This window comes from Sceloporus occidentalis, unplaced genomic scaffold, assembly GCF_023333645.1.
Source record: "Sceloporus occidentalis isolate IW3139 unplaced genomic scaffold, rSceOcc1.0.p SCAF_3, whole genome shotgun sequence".
Taxonomy (NCBI): Eukaryota; Metazoa; Chordata; class Lepidosauria; order Squamata; family Phrynosomatidae; genus Sceloporus; species Sceloporus occidentalis.
Window position 1 is genome coordinate 126,158,798 of NW_028316983.1, and position 20,765 is coordinate 126,179,562.

Genomic DNA, 20,765 nt, shown 5'->3' on the forward strand with positions numbered 1-20,765 from the left:
TTAGAGTTTGCTGTGTAGCAACATTGGCTTTTTCAGATGTTTTCCTTTCTTCTTCTTCTTCCATGGAATTGTTTGTGATTGTGCTTTTAGCAACTACTTCTTCATGAAATCCTACCCAAGTTTGTTTCCTTTTTCCTTTAGCATCTCTAGCCATATCTATTGACTATATCTTCTTTAGCTTGTCCCACAATCATGAATTCTAGCATTATCATGGTCTGTGGAACAAGAGTGTGAGCTGAGACCTTCAGGCCCATTATAGTGTGCTTGTGGGTTGTTGATTAAAAAAAAAATTATCAGGTCCAAAAGACACTGCAGAAATAATCCAGTCTGAGACCAGTTTAATGGCCCTGGCTCAATGAAAGGCAATGCTGGGAACTGTAGTTTTGTGAGTCATTTAGCCTTCTCTGTCAGTGAGCTCTGGTGCCACAATCAACTACAATTCCCAGGATTCCCTAAAACTGAACCAGGGCAGTTAAAGTGGTCTCATACTGGATTATTTCTGCAGTGTATTTTGGACCGCTGTTTTTGAAATATCACTCAAAATAAAATGATGTTGCTGAAGCTCATTATGCTTCTTGTTTGTCTACACCTTTCTGCTGCATTAATGCTATGCAATACCCAGTCTAGTGTATTTCCTCCCATGCTAAAGCCCTATGCAGTTGTTACCCTAAGTATATTCACTCAGCGTACAAAGCTCTGCTCTCCTCTGTCTCCAGTCCATATTAAGACGTCTAAACAGGAGAGCATTCTCTATGTGTGGATTCACAACAGCAACCCTATTTGTAGTTGCTATTGCTATTTGAAGAGCTCCCACATGGAGAGGAGGCTCCCCTATTCATGCTCATTGTTCTCCAGGTGAAGAAATTTACAGAGCTGGGAATGGAAGGGGGTAGTTCTAGTTTGCTATCCCCTGTTAGATAATGACTTGCTAGACTTCGTATACATTGTAATATTTGAACCTAAGCAAAAAAGTACAGATGCACACAAACTAAAAGTATACAAGGTATCATAGCAGCACACAAATTATAATCTCACACCACATGGCATTTCCAAATTTTCTGTTTTAAAAGGCATTAATTATAGAGAGCTGTGCTGTTGAGATGAAGGTAACTTCTTTCCTGGAGCAGTCCTGCAGTGCTCTCCACTAGTCTTCATGGATGTATATCAAAAAGCACTGGAGAGGAGCTGGAACATGCATGTTCAGCCAAGTATCTGTCTTGATCTTTATTCTAAGAAAAGGACTCATTAAGATATGGGGGAAGAAGACCGTCTGGAGTTTGTCTGTCTTCATAGTCCTCTGGGTATAACTGGTGGCAGTTTAGATTTAGCCCATCCATTTTCTCAGATCTCCAATAGAAACAATGCATGCTTTTGGGAAAACTCCGTTGCTAATTTGGTCCACCTCTGAAGACTTTTGACTGTTCCCATCAATCCTCACAGCAGTTTTCCCAGCTTTTCTTAAAACACTGTGACAGGGTTATGATGATGATTTGCAGTTCCCAGTGTCAGCATAAAAATATCTCCACTTAATATGTCCTGTTTTGGTAAACAGGGAAATCAAAAATATTAATGGAATGTACTCTGCCCGGGGTGAGCCTCTGAAACAACTAGCATCTAATGTTTCACAGCAGTCAGATGTTAATATTTATTATCTGTTTCTCATTTTCTCATTTATTCTCATTGTCCACCTAACTTCAGCAGAGAAAGCAGTTTGGTGATTTTATGTGTGTGTGCACGCGCGCACACACACACACAATAAAGAAAGAAAGAAAAAGAAAAGAAAAAAGAAACTGAGCAGAAGGAATCTTTTAAAAGGTGGTCACTACAAATCTTAACATGTAGTCCGAAAGAACAGAACAGGCACAAAAAAGTCCTGATTGTTGTTCAAGTTCCTTTCTAAAGAAGAAGGTTCAATTTTGCACTATGACAAGTACAGTTTCCTCAGTCCTAGAACAGCCATGTGCAGCCCTACCTTTTGCCATAAATGAGCTCAGCCAGTCACCGGCAGATTGGAACACCCTCCCATTCCACCTGCTAGCTTCTCGCCTTTTACAAACAGGAGAAACAATATTTTATTGCAAATTGCCTTGAAGTTGGGTCAAGACTTTGTCTTTGTCTAGTGGCCATAAAGGAATGTGCACTTTGCAGGTGGGTAAGGCCTTTCCTGTCAATAGCTTAAATCATGGGATTGGGCTGAATCCAAATTCAGGAGTACATTTTGCCAGGATAGCATGTTACTTTCTCAGTTCTGAGGGGTGTGCATGTGTGTGTGTGTCAATTTATGGCAACCTCCATGAACTTCATAGGGTTTTCTTAGGCAAAGAACACTCAGACCTGGTTTTGCCAGTAGCCTACAGTGTATCTGGTATTTATTGGAGGCCTCTCCTTCAAATACTAACCAGGGCTGATTATGCTTAACTTCCAAGGTTGGATGGGATCTGGTGCCTCTGAGGGCAGTTGGTAGTGGATAAACTCTTGCTTATATGAGGCTAAGGCAGCCTGTTAAAGTGAAAATGGCCCAATACAAACAAAAAGTGCTGTCCTCGAGCCAAAATTAGGTTTCAGGAGCACGCAGAAACCACATGCTCCCAAACCCTAGCACGTGGCAGTGGCACCATCATGGCAGCCTCCCATCCACATAGGGGCTGCCATGATGATGCAAGCATGGTGTCCACACACCAGAGTGCTGCGCTTCTGTCATTGAAGTGCCACAGTGCACCAAAGGCGCACTGATGGCAGTGTCACGTGTGCCAAAAAGAACCCGCTTTTAGTGGGTTCTTTTTGGTGCGGTGGGAGCTTGCGCAGTTTGGTTGCTGTGGGTTCCCTCAGGAGCAAAAACGGGTGGCTCCAGCCCACCTTTTTGAGGTGGTCTGTCGAGCCCCAATGCTACCCGACGGTGTGGTGCTCTGCACCCCTCCTCTTTTTCAATATCAGATTGATATCAAAATGGATGTTTTAGGCATGCAGCCAAGAGGGCATTCCCATGCCATTTAGGCTATCTGTGACTATATAAGGAGATGTGATGGGCTCGGCATGGGGGAAAACCGAGAGCACATAGCCAGGATAAATCAATAATGATCAGAATTTGCACAATCCCTTCATTGGTAGGAATGATGCCAGCTGATAAACTTGGTATTTGCAAAAGAACAAATGTCTGAGTATACCTCCCTCTGGAAGAGATATTCCATTGCCAAGAGACATTTACACTGATTGTTCAGTTTAATCCCAGAATCTGCCCTGGGATACATTTTTCTCTATAAATATGCCTGTCAGGGCACCCCCAATTTGGTCTTGCTTGAGATTCTGACAGATGCACTGTCAGTATCTCACTTGACTCCTCAGCATTGCTGGCAGTTGCTTAGCCATTTCATTTCACAGTATCCCCTGACTTGTGCCCCACTTCTGGAATCACTACAGTATTACCCTCTGCAATCCCTAAAGTCACTATCTGCTACCACCTTTTATATCATTAGTATTTGTGAGTGTGTGTGAATGGTGATTCCCTTTTAAAAATGAAACTACATTTGCATTCTGGAGTTGTTTCTTGGAACCAGTATATATTGGCTTGATCCATGGTTTTAGTTGCCCAAACCCTCTCAGTATCTTTAGTTGAGCTAATAAATTTCCCCTATTAAATACTGATTGTGGGTGCCCTCTTGGAATGATGGCATTTTAGGTAACAAAATAAATTTTGTTAGCTGGCAGATATAGTCATTTCCCCCCTTGATGTTAATAGCAATATGTGATAAGAAAAAAGCACAACAGAAACTCAAATATATGTTAAAACCACATATGAAAAACAATCTCAAAAATGTCGACTGTGAACGAGAAAGTGCAAATCTCACCCCAGTCACAGATTTCTTGGGTGGCTTCAGACAACTCCCATTTCTAGCTCCCCCCTTTTTTTTATTTGGGGGGAAGCATACAGATTAGCCTTTTACAGTTGTGTCACTGTGATAATGTATTTGAGATATATTTCATGTGCTCTGAAATGCTCAGTATTGCTATATTGTGAAAACAGAAAATATTGTTATCTTCAGAGAAGAATGGGAAAGGTGGTGAAACTGCTGAATATTGCAAGTGCAATACCAACAAAATAAAAAGAGCAGCAACAAAAAAGGGAGCTATATATAGACAAAGTGTCCATGTTAAAATGTTAAAGATAATTTGATACAGATTTTGTACTCTTCAATCAAACTATATGTTTTACTTGCAACCACATCTTATTTTTCTTTACTTAATTACTGCAGGGGAGGGTATTATCAAGATTGCAGTATGTGGAGAGCAGATCTTTAGACCTTCCCTCTCCAGCCACGATCTTCTATGATTTTCAACAGCATTGTAAAAGGACAAACCTTCCCTCAACAGCCACATCATAGAATCATACAATCATAGAATCGCAGAGTTGGAAGAGACCACAAGGGCCATACAGTCCAACCCCCTGCCATGCAGGAAATCTAAATCAAAGCATCCCTGACAGATGGCCATCCAGCCTCTGCTTAAAGACCTCCAAAGAAGGAGACTCCACTACACTCCAAGGGAGCAGTGTGTTCCACTGTCGAACAGCCCTGACTGTCAGGAAGTTCCTCCTAATGTTGAGGTGGAATCTCTTTCGCTGTAGCTTGCATCCATTGTTCCGGGTCCTCTGGAGCAGCAGAAAACAAGCTTACTCCTTCCTCAATATGACATCCCTTCAAATATTTAAACAGGGCTATCATATCACCTCTTAACCTTCTCTTCTCCAGGCTAAACACCCCCAGCTCCCTAAGTCGTTCCTCATAGGACGTGGTTTCCAGACCATTTTAGTTGCCCTCCTTTGGACACGCTCCAGTTTCTCAACATCCTTTTTAAATTGTGGTGCCCAGAACTGGACACAATATTCTAGGTGGGGCCTGACCAAAGCAGAGTACAGTGGCACTATTACTTCCCTTGATCTAGACACTATACTTTTATTGATGCAGCCTAAAATTGCATTGGCCTTTTTAGCTGCCGCATCGCACTGTTGACTCATGTTCAACTTGTGGTCTACTTGGATTCCAAGATCCTTCAGTTTTGATAACCTCCCACCCCATACCTCTGTCTGTCTGTCTGTCTGTCATTTCTTTAAGCGGGAGAGGATTTCAAAGCTATGGAATCTTCTCCATGGTATGGAAAAAACCCTTGTAGAAAACTGTACGCCACACATTATACTTACATATAATCTGCATCTTAGAGTGGCTAAACCAGTGACTAATTTTGTCTCACAAGGGATTTTTCTGATCCAGTAGTTTATAGCCATCAGAATGTCTAGAGAAGGCCAAGATATTACTGGCAATGCTTAAAGAGCACCAGCAGTCAAGTGATTTGGGGTCACAAAAACAAATGAAGAATACAGTGCAAGTTTGTAATTATATTTGGTAAAAAAATATTTTAATTCTCTGTAAAATATGAAATAATTGCACCTTAAAGTGGGTAGGGAGATTGAGAAAGGAAGTTTTCCCCCCTTGCGTTCTCAAACTAGAATTTGGGTGGTGATTAAGTATTTGTGATTTAGAGAAAATCAACAGAAAACAACTGGTAAACAGCCTCCCTACTTTTCTTCATGGTTTCTTTGTCTCTTATTTCTTGGTCAATGCATCTGTTGCAAAGACTGCCAGCTTCCTGTTTGATTCTTTCCACTCATTATCTGTGGGCTTCTATCCACACCCATCTGCAGCAGATTGTTTTTGGCTCTGATGACTAAATGTTTATAGCAACCAGAATTTCCACAAAACCTCTGAAATAATGACCTAGCAAGAGTTTCCTGTTCATGGTTTCTCTGTCTGGTTCTTGGGTTGCAAAAGCTTACTGGTTTGGTTTCTCTGACAAATTACGTTGCCATGTCCTCCTGTGAACTGGATGCCCACAGCATTCAAGAATCTTCCATTCTGTTGGCCTCAGCCTTTCTTTCAATGCTGTGTAAGGTTTATCGACACATCTCTACTGGGGCTTTCATGCTACTGAAGCAGTTGTAGTCTAAAGACTATGGGGACTTGCTTCCGACTAAACATGAATTAGATTGCTCTGTAATGAGCTCTGTAATTAATGTTTTAAGCAATAAATGTACATATTACCCAAACCTTTGTGAGATAAGGAAAGACAGCTCCCAAATTAATACATGAAAAACTTCACTTATTAATAGAAATACTGCTGTTCATGGTTTTTTAAAACTTGTACTACAGTAGGAGCTTAGACAAAAATATACCACTACCACCAAATGTGCTGTTAACCTGTTAAGCATTGATTAAAAATGGCTCCCTATCAACACATTGTTGATTAATTTATTAGTTACCAATTAAATTACCATTCAACAATTATAGCTCTAATCTGTGAATTACCTGCAATGAACCTCGATACATGATGGAACTTATTTTATTGCTTGGAGACAGTTTCTTTAGTAGACTCATTCAAGGTACTCTCTTCTTCTACTACAACCTGACACATTTAAATCTACCACTTTTTTCTTTTTTGCAGTGTGGTGGAAGGCTTTAATATAAATGTACAGGTCTTTGGTGTTCTCTCCACTGTATGTTCACCAGCTAGAGAAGCAACATTAATTACATTTGTCTCAAGCACAGTCCCAAAGTGGCATATAGAATTAGCCTGGCTGAAAGGCTAACTGAAGAGCTGGGTGGTTTGAAGGGGAAGTTGCAGATCAGAGGCCTGTGGTTTTAAGACACAAAAGATTAGAGAGCAGCTCAAAAGAAAATACAGTATAGCAGTTCTTGAATATATCAGAAGCAGAAAACAAGTAGAACTATTTGTTAATGAAGTTACAAGAGTAGTGAGAAAAGATAGAACTTGCAAAAAAGAAATCCTTTGCATCAAAAAATATATGCAGGAAAGATGTCCATGTAGCTTGATATGCCATGCCCATCCACTCTTAAGAAACGTTACTGAATTCTATAGTCAGGTCCAGGAGCAAAATCTGTTTATTGTTTCCCTTTCTTTTATCCAGTCGTGTTCCATAGTCACTACTAGCATAGTCACTACTAGCAGGCTGAATTTGTCCTCCACCCTGCAGCCCCCTGCACATACCCCACATGTGCAAAGGAGGAGTGTATGGTCTGGAGCAGATCTGTGTGGCAAGAGAAACTCCCACTGAGCTATCAAATGTTTGCTGGTGTAATGCTGAATGTAGCCCTCTGTTTGCATTCATGGCTGAATAAGCAATATATACTACCATGCCCTAACTTAATGATGCATCATGAAAGTATGGATTGGATTAGATCCTGTAGAATGGGATTGCCCTGTGCTGCTCAGGTGAACCTTTCAACTAATTAACAGAGACCCCAGTTGTACTCTTTACTGACAGAGTCAAGCTAAAAGAAGCAGGAGGATCTCTCCTTTAATCCTACATGCTGCGTCCTGCATACTTCATTACGCTCCTGCTTACCTTTCTTCGCTCACTGAGATGTTGCTCCACATTCTTTCATTTATTGTAGACACGAGAGACAGAATAGAGCTGGGCCTTCTGTTGTGGCACCCATACTGATAAATATTCATTCTTTGAGGGATCTGTTTGGCACCTTTCCTGTAAAATTTCATTACCAACTGACATGTTATTATGTTGACATTTGAAACTGGATGAATATGCCTGGACTGTGTGTGTATGTCTTCTGAGTTTTTTTGCTTTAGTTTCATATGCAACCATGAATACTCAGTTTCTGAATGGAAAATTATCTCACAAATGCATGAACCTAATAAAAAGTTGTAAGGAGAGATATTCCCCTGGTTCTTTCCTGTTTGCATAAGGTCAAACCAGGTGGAGATTCATGGTGAGATTTCCCAGTTTTAATGTTTTACTTAAAAGCAGCCATAGAGGATACTAAAGTGAATGGTAGCAGCGAGGTGGAATGATACTCTCTACTATACTATTTCTCTGATTAGACGTACAGCAGGGGAAAAAACCCTAACCATTCGTAATACAAATACAAAAAAATAAAATAAAATTGTATAGCAGGGGAAACAACTTAAAGACAGCAGTTTAGATTAGAAAACCTGTAAGTGCTACATCCAAACTACATTGAAACCAGTTGCTATTATGTAGAGCTAGTAAATTAAAACACAGGGTGAATAAAAAAGAATGGTGCAAAACTGACTAAGAACAGCTTTATTTTTGCACCACTCTTTTTGAATCACTTGGCGTTGTGAGTCTCTTCTGTCACATGTGCTTTAGCTTTTGAAACTGGCTGCCTTGCTCTGTTCACAGAGCCATGACTAGTTGTATTCTCTCCCAGCCATTTTCTGATCCTGGAAAGCTACTCATTCTCCAAGCTCGTAGATCATGTTTGCTCCATCAAAAATACTTTGGGCTGCACTATGCATCGTTTAGCTATATATATTTGTATTTTAGTCTGAAAACTACCTACTTTAAGTTTGTTTTATTCCCTTAAACAAACCATATAATAAAGGGAATCATTGGTCTGCCAGGATACTTAAATAGACATGTGCTTTAACAGAGGACACATTGCCACTTGTTTCTGGACACACTCTAGTCAGCTTCATTAAAGAGCCAATATGAGTCTACCATTTGTGAATATACAATGGGTATTTATGCAGCTGCCGTGTAACATGTAGCCTTTTCCCTTTAAAGAAGCTAAGTGACATGTGATGTGGGATTTGGTTATGTGGGACCCCATACAGGCAGGCCGAAATAAAGCTGCTTCAGGTCACTTTGGAGGTATGCTCTTTAAATGATGTGTACATCTTAAGAGTTTGGAAGCAGGATCTCAGCTCCCTGTGAATAGGGATGCGGTCGCTTAGTGGTTGAGACGCCAATTCTGACAAAGCTCCTGTCACTCAGTTGGGCTGAGCTATGAACTCTGCATAAAGATAGAGCTTTTTTGTTCAGTATCACCACCTACATCAAAGTCTCAGTGAGTGGAGTATTCATTCCACTGTGAATTCCTATGGGAGCCCCCAGAGGCGCTCTTGAAGAGCTTCCATTACATAATTTTCTCAACGAGTTCCAGTAAATACTTACACATTCTTTGTGCAAACCATTTAAACTCAAGCTTTTATTACTGAGGCAGAATCACCATCGTGGAGCAAAGGGTCTACAAGCAAGCTTAGCTTTTTTTTTCTCCTGGAATTCATTTGCAGGAAATTCCCAGTGCTATTATTAGCAAATATTTCCTGACCTCCACCCCATAATATTTCTCTACTGATCCAGAACAGGAAACCTTCCAGCATTTGGAATTACACATCTTCAGACAGCCTTTATAATATGCTAGCTTACTACAAGAGGATGAGAGAAAGAACATTTTGGATTTGCTGCTTTTAAAGTTGCCAGGATCCATAGCAAGCCACATCCTTCCAGCCCTGAAGAGGAAAAGATAACATTGTGAGAGACGGAAAAAAACACAACTAGATCACCCCAGGTCTCTCTAATAAAGCCCATCACTAGCTACAAAATATGAGCCAATTACCTGAGCTTCACTTGAATGTGTGGCTTTCAGCACCTCCACGGCCAAACCCTGAAAGAAAAGAAAAGTCAGGGGAAACAGCCAGACACTGAAATTCCACAAAAACCAACCTATCCCTGCACCCAGCAAGCTATGGGGACTGAAAGTCACTGTCATCTCTTCTGAGTTAGGCAAATTTAGAGAATGTGATGCTGAGTAATAATCCAAGACATTTTGGTTGATGGTACTTCCCTCAGATATAAAGAGAGGGAGAAATTCTGCATATAGGGAAATTCCCACTTACTCATCAGTCTGAATCCTATTGGCAGACCCTTTGAATTGACTGTTAAATGGTAAGTCAGCACTTAAATAAATCCCATTGATTAAATGGTTTTAGCTCTACAAGGAACTACCAATAGTATGCAGGCCCATTGTATTCTACAATAGCATCAGTGCAGAGAAATCTAAAAAGATCTGTAATGTCTTGTTATAATAGTGAGACAACACTACATCTTTAGTATTGTAGTGATCTTGGAGGCTAAGCAGGGTCAGCTGTGGTGAGTACTTGGATGGGAGACTGCCAATAAATGCCAGTTGCTGTAGGCTATATGTCAGGGGAAGAAACTTTAAAAATCACTACTAAGTGTTCCTTGCCAAAGATAATCCTATGAGAATTCATGGAGTGACCATAGGTCGACAGGTGACTTGAAGATACACATGTAATGCCTTCTGGAAATCACTCCCTATGAGGAGCAGCTTAGGGAGTTGGGCATGTTCAACCTGGAGAAAAGAAAGTTAAGAGGTGACGTGACAACCATGTTCAAATATTTGAAAGGATGTCATATTTAAGATGGAGCAAGCTGGTCTTCCCTCTGCTTCAGAGACTAGGACAAGTGCCAATGGATTCAAATTATGGGGAAAGAGATTAACTTAAACATTAGGAAGAACGTCTTATAGTAAGAGTTGACTGATAATGGAATATACTGCCTTGGACAATGGTGGAGTCTTTAATTGTATGTAAATGAATTTTATACCCAGCCCTTGTTTTGCATTAAGTTGAAAATAGCAAACCTATGAGAAACAGGCCTGGAGTAGTCCCAGCATAAATAATTTGTATGTCTATATTTTGATAGAACATTTTATACTCTTTTACAGTGGCATATGGTTGTAGGAAAATTTTAATTTGCTAACTTACTATCCAGCTTGGGGCTGGTGAAAAGCCAGACAGCATATTTTGGGAGAAACCTCAGAATGAGAAATAATTTGTCAGAGCACAAAGATGTCTACTGTGCTTCAGTATTTAACTGTGATCCTGGGTGACAGAATCCTAGAAGAATCAAGTGCCTCTCAATACCTGGCATTCCACTCCCTCAGTGCTGGAATCTTACCTTTGGGTCCAAACAATGCAGCATAGCAGGGATGGTTACAATATGGCTTCCCATCATGCTGTAAAGACAATATAAACATCTCAAAGGAAACACCAACAACAGGACATCAGATTGATTATATTCAGTGCTCTTGGGACTATGGCCTTATGAAGATGGAGGGAGACACAAATTCTGAAAAGGGAGGGGGGTCTCCTCTTTGGAAATATAAGCAGACCAGCCTTTTACTCTGAGCAGCAGAGTTGGCTGTTGCTCTCACAGCTTCCTCTCATGTGAGTTCCCTTTGGGGTGCCATTCTCTCTTTTCCAGCACTGCTACACAGGATACAAGTTCTGTGAATGACCATAAACATAGCAGCTCTTGTGGCCAAAAAATATGTTGCAGAAAAACACATCCCATGTTCCTCTCTCCCTACATGAATGTGTATGCTGCTTTCCAACAGGGAAGTATTTAAATTATCAAATATTTAAATTATCAGGAAAGAGAAAATCATCTATACATTAGACAGACTGTAAATGCTATAAAGAACTGCAGGAAAAGGGGCTTTCTGTTAGAAAAAAAATACAGATAGTTCATATAAATAAATGTCATTAATGACAGGAAAAGCCATCTTCTTAAACAGTAGCTGGTGCCCCACCCATAAGATATGTGCATTAAGTGAGCAGTAACAAGCAGGAGATGTTTGGCGAAGTGGTTCTGCATACAGCTCTGCAATTTCAAAGTGGTAGCTATATTTGTCTATTCCAGCATAACAAAAATGAGTTATGCCTCACTTTTGTGAGCTTTAAATGACTATATTATATAATCCATGAAGTCTTAAAATAGAATAAACCTGTTACGTCTTAAAGGTGCCACAAGGCTCTTTTTTTCTTATTCTGCAGGATGACAGGGCCATCTTTATGATCAGTGGGGCTGGGTGTTACAAAGGAACATGAAATACAGTTCTGTGTCTGTCATTCAGCCCATTTTAGAAAGACTTGAGCTTTGAGCAGATTGTTTAGGAAGTATCTGGTCAGAGAAAGACATCTGGATAGGGGACGGAGACTTCCAGGCAGGCAGAGCCAAATGCAATGAACAGCCATCTTGGCCACTTACCTCTGCATGGCCACCAGAAGTCAGGGTCTTGCCGCATTTTTCACATTTCAAGCATGGCCGATGCCAGTCTTTCCCCAGGGAGGTGACTTTTTCAGCTACCAAGACATAAACACAAGTTAGCAACACTACTGGGGGGAAAAACTCAGAGAAAAATATCCCTCCCCCAGCTGTTTCATTAATGTTTTCAGTCACTATCCAAGCCTTGAGTGGAAAGACAGAAGTGTATTTTCCCTCTGGAAATTCTCCTGTCCTGGCAACATTTTGGAATTTGCTGTGACCTGCTTGTTCAAGTGTATATTGAATGGTTCCCTGCAGTCACTTGGCCACATCTGACACTGAAAATAATTGAAACAATTCTTAAAGCAAAGGCATCATTAGATTTTAAACGCCATCTCCTTTTATATGTAGGCCTGGGCATATTAACACCCGCAAGGATAACTTTAATGCTAGCACAATGGCTGTGATTTTGATGTATTTCTCTCAAACGTTACAGGGAGGGGTTAGACCTTTTTTTCACAGCAACACCTTTAGTGTATTCACTGTGTTTGGAATGAACATCAGGATACATTAAAACAGTTATTCCAACATACTGCACAACTGCAGACACACCCTTGGCACTTTTTACCAAGTGTGACATCATCCTGGAAGTTTCTTTTCTGTTGCAGCATTGGGCTTGCCACTGCAGGGACTGCTGTGCAAACTAAGAACAGCTCTGCTACTATTTATCCCAATATGTTTGTAAATGCACAAAATTCAAGAGAATTTTAAGGGCACACAAACAAACAAAAAAGTCAAAGAATCATAGAATTGGAAGAGACCACAAGGGCCATCCAGTCCAGCCGCTTGCCCTGCAAGAAGACACAATCAAAGCAGCCCCTGACAGATGGCCATCCAGCCTCTGTTTAAGTCCTAAGTAAATATATAAATAAATCCATAAAACAGCTTCAGGAGAAGCCTTGTTTGTGTCCTACAATTTGAAAGGAAAATATATGGTGGCCTATCTGCTTTTTAAAATTTAATTCTGGGCTAAAAAACAACAACAAAGCAGCACGGGTACAGAAGACTGTTCTACTGGCTGTTATGGTTTCACAAATTATATTCAAGACTGTATCCAATGCTGATGAATCGAATGGGCAAGCAGTCTATTTAGCAAACCAAAGGTATGGGAGAGAACAACCTCCAAGCTGGTCCCAAAGATGATGAACAGCCCTGTACCACGGCACTCCCTTTTTATTACAAGGGATTGCACTTGTAAATGCCAAATGGACTTTGGGGTGCTGAACATACAAAGGTCTCCTTCTTCTCAAGTAATTCAGAGTGGGTCATTTCTTATTGCTCATTCTTGAGGCCATCTTAGTACTGCAAGAATAGGACTTTATCATACTGGACGAATCCTGGGCAAAAACTAGATTTAAAAGTAGGGGGGAAAATGCAAATGCGGAATGTTTTTCAGACGATGTTTGCCTGAAAGAGAAATAACGTGAAAATAACCCAAACAGAAAGTCAACAAAAATGACTCCTTTCTACTTTCAGGACATTCCAAAAGTAAAAAGGAGTCGTTTTTGTCGACTTTCTGTTCGGGTTATTTTTGTGTTGTTTCTCTTTGAAGCATATGCATCTGAAAACATCCTACATCTGTGGGTGATTTCCAAATTTTAAAATCCCCTTTCTGCATGGGATTTAAGCAATTTACCTCTGTGTGATAAAGTCCATAGTGTAATAAGCAGCTGAGATAATCCTGGTGGCAAAGATGTTAGAATGACCACTCCAACCACTTGCCCATGAGAAATTGTAAGTATTAGTGAATATATACAGCTTCCAAAATGAGGGATGTCTCCATAATCCCTTCCTCTGGAGGCTACTTCATATATACATAAATGTGAAATGCTGTCCTGCTGGCCAGTTTTAAATTATCCACAGGGATCAATGTGCAAAGTTCAACTTAAGAAATGTCCTCCCATCTACCTCTTTTGCCTTTTGAAAAAAGAAAGTCTTCTTTAACGTGGCACTAGTTATCTTTAGTTCTTTATACTGAAGCTTTTAAAAATTAATAGCTGGCCCTATATAGCACTATATACTAGTCTATATCTTATATACTAGTAGAGAGGGGGATTTAAATCTTTGCTCAGCTATTTCCCCACCTCAATTCACAATAGTAAGAAGCAAACGTAAATGTTACCCTTATCTGAACAAGAATCTAATTTACTTCCTCATTTCCTACAGTAAGAATTTATCCTTCTGGTTAATTTGATTTTCAGCACCTTGCTGAAACAAGAATTGCACTGGGTTTGCCTATTGTGTTTGCCTGTTTACACCTTAAGCAAATAGCTAAGAAGAAGCTGAAACCAACACACTGTAAAGACAAAAGGTAACTTTAGCCAACTTGTGGCTTTAAGCCAGTCCTTTCTGCAGAACACTTTCCTCGTCACTTTCCCACAGATTATGGATATCAGTGCCAAGGGTTTTCATGTTAACCATTTGTGTTTAGCAGGACCTTCTACATGCAAAATGAAAACCAACATGAACTAGTTGTGAAGTTTTCTGAACAAACCAGTGGAAGGAGGTACCTCTGTCTGATAGCCACAGAGTTTCAGGAAGGGGTTGGGTGTGGTTGCTCTGCAGTGAAGGAAATCTAACATACTCAGAGCTACTTTTTCTATATTCCAAGGCTAAGCACATGGAGAGCAGCATGGTACCATGGGAACCAGATGAAGTGATCCCAAAGCCAGCCACCTTCGTGGTCCACAATGGACTGCTAACAAGGAGCACTTTTTTGGCCAGGTTTGGATTGCCTGGGGGGGGGGGGGCGCAGTGCAGCTTCGGCCCAATCTGGGGGTGTGCGTCATCTGAATGCCACACTCCTGGATTGGCCCAAAGATGGCACTTTTTGGCTGTCTGTTTAGGGCCCTAGTTAGAGTTGTACATTCCATTCTCCCAAAACACTGAATCAAGCACATTAAGGTAAAGTGGCATGTAATGTATGTGCACAGAACCCAATCATGTCCGTCTAACAGAACCAAAGTATCATTTCTGTACTCCTCTGTTTCCCTTCCTCTTCTTCTCACACATATACATTTCACAATCTCATTTCTGTCTGAAAGACTGAAGCATTTATTAGTATCCTTTAGTTTCTACTAAAGTTTTATTTAAGTTCCCTACATTTCTGGATTCCTAATTTGTCTTTGTATTTGCACTTACAAATACACAAAAACAGTTTAACTGAGTGAAGGGGATTTTATACTCTGTTCTCTGCCATGCAAAACCTAGGGTCAGTTCTTCTATGCAGTCTGTAATCTATGGGTTTAATTCATATATTTAAGTTCACACAGCATGGCACAGAGGTTTGAGTGTTGGACTGCAACTCTGATGACCAGAATTCAAATGCCTGCTTGGCCATGAAAGCCACTGGGTGACCCAGGGCAAATCACACGTTCTGAGCCTCAGGGGAAGGCAATGGCAAGCCTCATCTGAATAAATATCACCAAGAAAACTCCATGATAGGGTCGCCTTAATGCTGTCCTAACTCAGAAATGAGTTGAAAGCAGAGAACAAGATTCCCAGCCTAAAGACTGCTGTGAATTCATCACCCCTAGTCATTAGGGTGCTTGTCCACCCCTTTTGCTGTCAGTAGAAACTAAAGACCTTCAGGAATATAATTCATCAGAGAGTGAGGCCTGTTACAGACAGGCCAAAATAAAGTTGCTTCGAGTCACTTTGGAGGTATGGTATTTCAATGATGCATGCGTCCTAAGAGTCTAAAAGCCGCACCAAAGCCACGCTCCAGCCCTAAGGACTGGAGTGCAGCTTTGGTGTAGCTTCCAGACTCTTAGGACGCATGTATCATTGAAATACCATACCTCCAAAGTGACTCGAAGCAGCTTTATTTTGGCCTGTCTGTAACAGGCCTAAGTTACATTGTGTGGTTCTCTCAGCCTCAAAGTACAAGAACTTAGAGTTTCCTATACAAGTGCTCTTTCTCACTCTCTCTTTCCCAGAAGGCAGCCTGGGCCACTAGCTCACTGTTAGAAAAACTGATAATTTTAATACTGCTTAGCTTCAGCAAGTCGTATACTATCTAGAGCCCATACCCGAAACCATAGATGGCGCTTGAGTAAATTTGTGCAAACATCAGGAAATAACATCATCAAACATTTTCATGCATGACTTACAATTAGCCTCAATTTTCTCATTGGACTTTATCACATGGGGGAAATTGGGGGGCTTAAACACTGATTATCCTGTGAAAATTGCGCAGTTGCGACTAACATTTTCACACACATCATGATTAAAGAGCCATTATCTTAGGAAGAAACCAGCAATAATCAGGCAATAAACAGCAACAAATCATTCACGGGATTTCCCCGTGAATGATTTGTTGCTGTTTATTGCCTGTTTATTCCCGGGATAATGGCACTTTAATCACGATGTCGTGTCAAAATGTTAATCGCAATTGTGCAATATTCATGGGATAGGCAATGTTTAAACCCCCGATTTTCCCCATGTGATAAAGTCCATGATGATAATGGACCTTGACCGCTGAATCCTGCCTCCCATGGTTGAGCTATGCTCTTGGGCAGCAAATAGACAAACGGTATGTCAGTCAGAGTAACTCAGAGAGAGAGAGAAAAAAATTTTGCGGCAATTATCAGGAGGCCAATTCCAGTATTTTACCTGTGGCCAAAACAGAAGTGCTGGAACTGGCCTCCGAACAACTGCCACAAAATCTCCCTCTCTCTCTGGTCTATCAAGAAAACAAGAGAAAAAAAGTAAAACATTAAACCATCAAGTTATTTCTTCAGCTTTCACATCCCACTGATTTGATCATAAACAAAAACCTGTTGCTCTTAGTAACCACCCAAAGCTAGTCAACTGACAAAAGGATCTACAGTATTCCTCCTGTGTTGCTGATATATTTGCGACATGAAGCTGCTTACTGGCCACAGATGCCTCTTGATCCAGATGCCCACATGTCCCTTAAACCCCTCCTGATATTCAAGTAAGTCTCCAACCATGGATTTCTGGTGGTTGAAGAATCTGGAACACAGACAGTTGCCTTATACTGATCAAACCACCAGCTCAGTAAAAAGACTTCAGGGTCTCAGGTTGGGGGCTTTCCCCATTCCTTCTTGGAGACTGGCTGTGCACAAGATTACCAACATCCATTGCCCTGCATATATCTGAGGGACTTTTCTGGTGGCTCTTCAAGCATCCCTAGCATATATATGGTGTATTCTTTTAACACTGTAAGCCGCTTTGATTGTCTTTACAAAAAATGGGGTAGAAATTAAAGATTTATTTATTTATTTATTAGCAACAGAGTTCCCACTCTACTGTCATTTTATGCTTCATTTGGAGCAATTTCTCCTGGTACTAAAAGTGTTTGAGATGCAGTGGAAGCTATTCTTGGAAGAGGACTCAGGTGAAGGGGGTGACATTACCAAACCACAGAGAGTGGTTTCAATTCAGAACTGGAGAGGAGAACTGAGGAGGGCTCACTCCAAATCAAAATCACAGCAAGAGCAATAGCAAGGTAGTACATTTCTATACCACTTATCAGTGAACTAGCATTCCCTACGCAGTTTACAATGTGTAAGCCAAATCATCCCTCCTCCAGCCACTTTTCCCCTCCACCTAGAGGTTTTCAAATAAGTGTTTGTGTAAGTGTTTGTGCTCTGGCTGCAACAACGCATAGGCTGCAAGAAATCTTGTTTTGGCTGGACAATCTAGAGTTGTGAATGAAGGCGGGGACTGGCCAGGTGTGCCTCCTCAAAGATTGTCCAATTGGCTGAACTTCAGACTTAAGCAATAAAGGAAAGAGGGCGAGAAACCCTTTCAATTGAATCCCCCTGCCTTTTAAATGGCTTTAAAAAAGATACCCCCACCTGCACAAAAGGCTGGAAAAAGGTGGATAGAATGGATCCTTATAGACTTCTTTTTTTGGAGAAGCAACAGCAGACAACACTCGAACCCAGAGCTCATGGTACTTTTGCTTTTTGGAAGGGAAAAGGACAGTAAAGGTGTCAAGCAATGGGCTGCTTGGGGACACCCTACAAATGTTGAAAAGGGTTTCTTTCCCCTTAGTTTCAGCACATTGGACAAATGAAAGGAATAATTTAGGTGTAGATTCAGTCCAGGGTTTCTTGCAAGTCAAGGACAGTCTTCAGCCTTTGCCTTGCTCAGAGTTTCTGTTCCAAACCCAAAAGGCCTTTTAACGAAGTTAAATTCATCAGAAAAAATATAAGTGAGTTCATAATGAAATGCAGTATATCTAATATAGCTGCAAAGCATCCCTATGACATGAATGTACATTTCTGGGAGTGTTTCGAACTTTGATTTGGTCATGTCCTCAGTTTTTAACTTGACTGTCCTACATTTTTTGGATATATATATATATATATATATATATATATATAAAAGTGGAACACAGTAACACCATTTCAACACCCTTTACATTTTTAAGAAAAGAGCAACTCTCATCAATACTACAGATAACCTCCCTCTGTTTCCCCTCTGTTTATTGAACCCTTCCCAATTCTTCCTTGGTGACTCTTTTATGAGAATGAAAGCCTCACATTTGGGGGTGAGGAGGACACACCTGGTGACCACCTCCTCCTTGCCCTTACTTACCTTAATTTACCTTGAATCATAGAATCATGGAGTTGGAAGAGGCCGCAACAAGGGCCATCCAGTCCAACCCCATTCTGCCATGCAGGAACTCTCCATCAAAGCATCCCAGACAGATAATAATAATAAATAAATAAATATATTTTTTATTATTTTTGTTCCGTTTTTTGCCAAACAAGCAAAGCAACTAAAATATATCCATATATATGTATGTAGAGAGAAGTTGTAGTAGCACTTTTGAGACTCACTGAAAGGAAGAGGTTGGCAGCAGGAGCTTTTGTAGACCTAAGTCTACTTCCTCAGGTGCTTTCAGTGGAGTGGCAAGCCAGGGACAGACATATATAGGCCACTGGGAGCTCTTGTAACATCTTTGGGACTCACTAAAAGAAAAGTTGGCAGCAGGAGCTTTCCTAGACTTCAGTCTACTTCCTCAGATGCATTTGCATCTACCCAAACTCCTGCTGCCCACTTCTTTCTTTGAGTGAGATCAAAGGTGTTGCAAGATATCTCTACAGACTGATTCCACAAACTAACATGGCTATATCTTTGTATAATAACGACAATAATATGCATCTGAGGAAGTAGACTTGAGTCTAGGAAAGCTCCTGCTGTCCACTTCTTTCTTTGATTCAGTGAGCCCCAAAGGTGCAACTAGATCTCTCTACAGACTGATTCCACAGACTAAGATGGCTGAATCTCTGAGTAATAATAATAATAATAATAATAAGCATCTGAGGAAGTAGACTTGAGTTAGGAAAGCTCCTGCTGTTCACTTCTTTCTTTGATTCAGTGAGCCCCAAAGGTGCAACTAGATCTCTCTACAGACTGGTTCCACAGACTAAGATGGCTGAATCTCTGAGTAATAATAATAATAATAATAATAAGCATCTGAGGAAGTAGACTTGAGTTAGGAAAGCTCCTGCTGTCCACTTCTTTCTTTGATTCAGTGAGCCCCAAAGGTGCAACTAGATCTCTCTACAGACTGATTCCACAGACTAAGATGGCTGAATCTCTGAGTAATAATAATAATAATAATAATAAGCATCTGAGGAAGTAGACTTGAGTTAGGAAAGCTCCTGCTGTTCACTTCTTTCTTTGATTCAGTGAGCCCCAAAGGTGCAACTAGATCTCTCTACAGACTGGTTCCACAGACTAAGATGGCTGAATCTCTGAGTAATAATAATAATAATAATAATAAGCATCTGAGGAAGTAGACTTGAGTCTAGGAAAGCTCCTGCTGCCAACTCCTTGCTTTCAATGAGTCTCAAAGGTGCTGCAAGAGCTCTCTACTGACTGATAGGAAAGCTCCTGCTGCCAACTTTTCTTTCAGCGAGTCTCAAAGGTGCTGCCTGGTCTCTCTGCAGATTGACTCTACAGACTGGTGCTGCAAGATCATTCCACAGACTAACAGGGCTATATCTTTAACTGCTACTATGTATCTGAGGAAGTAGGCTCAAGTCTAGGAAAGCTCCTGCTGGCCCCTTCTTTGGCTGAGTGCTGCCAGGGCTCTCCTTTGCCTCCTACTTACCGAAGTAGACCTCCTTCTGGCAGCGGGGGCACTTGGGCATGGTGCTCCTGGGGGCTCAGTCCTCCTCCTTCTTCTCTCCAGCTTGGGCGCCTTGAGAGAGAGCCTCTGGGCCACGCCTGCTTTGGGCGGGAGCAGGGCTGCAGGGCCAGGAGGACTCGCCCTGAGGATGGAGAGGAGGACTGAGGGAGGAGGGACACCCCAGGCGCCACCCAGGGAGGACCATGGTCCCCAACGGGGCCCTTGGAGGGATTTTGGACTCCACCTCCCAGAAGCCTCAGCCCTGGTGGTCTCAGTAGCCTGGGATTCTGGGAGCTGAAGTCCAAAAGCCCTTAAAGGGCACAGTTTGGGGACCCCATACTCAGACCATAACCCCAGGATGGCAGCCCTCAGGGGCCAGCAGGAGGCTTTCCAAAGGCCAGATGTTATAGATATTGTTTTAATTTACCTTGATTCATAGAATCATGGAGTTGGAAGAGACCCCAAGGGCCATCCAGTCCAACCCCATTCTGCCATGCAGGAACTCTCCATCAAAGCATCCCAGACAGATAATAATAAAAAATAAATATATATATTTTTATTTTTGTTCCGTTTTTTGCCAAGCAAGCAAAGCAACTAAAATATATCCATATATACATAGTATCCCCCTCTTTTCCTGTAGCTTGCATCCATTGTTCAGGGTCCTATTCTCTGGAGCAGCAGAAAATAAGC

At 41.2% G+C, this 20,765-nt stretch overlaps 1 protein-coding gene across 1 annotated transcript; it reads right to left on the minus strand.

Moving 5' to 3' along the window:
* Positions 1 to 1,009: 1,009 nt before the first annotated feature.
* CRIP1 (cysteine rich protein 1) lies at positions 1,010 to 20,165 on the minus strand. The gene is made up of 6 exons (XM_089516127.1): positions 20,058 to 20,165; positions 11,906 to 12,000; positions 10,814 to 10,871; positions 9,450 to 9,497; positions 6,357 to 9,342; positions 1,010 to 1,536 (listed from the first exon to the last, which is right to left on the minus strand). Exons 1-4 carry the CDS (start codon positions 20,095 to 20,097, stop codon positions 9,457 to 9,459), a joined length of 234 nt encoding a protein of 77 aa, XP_089372253.1. The 5' UTR covers positions 20,098 to 20,165; the 3' UTR covers positions 1,010 to 1,536; positions 6,357 to 9,342; positions 9,450 to 9,456.
* Positions 20,166 to 20,765: the final 600 nt, after the last annotated feature.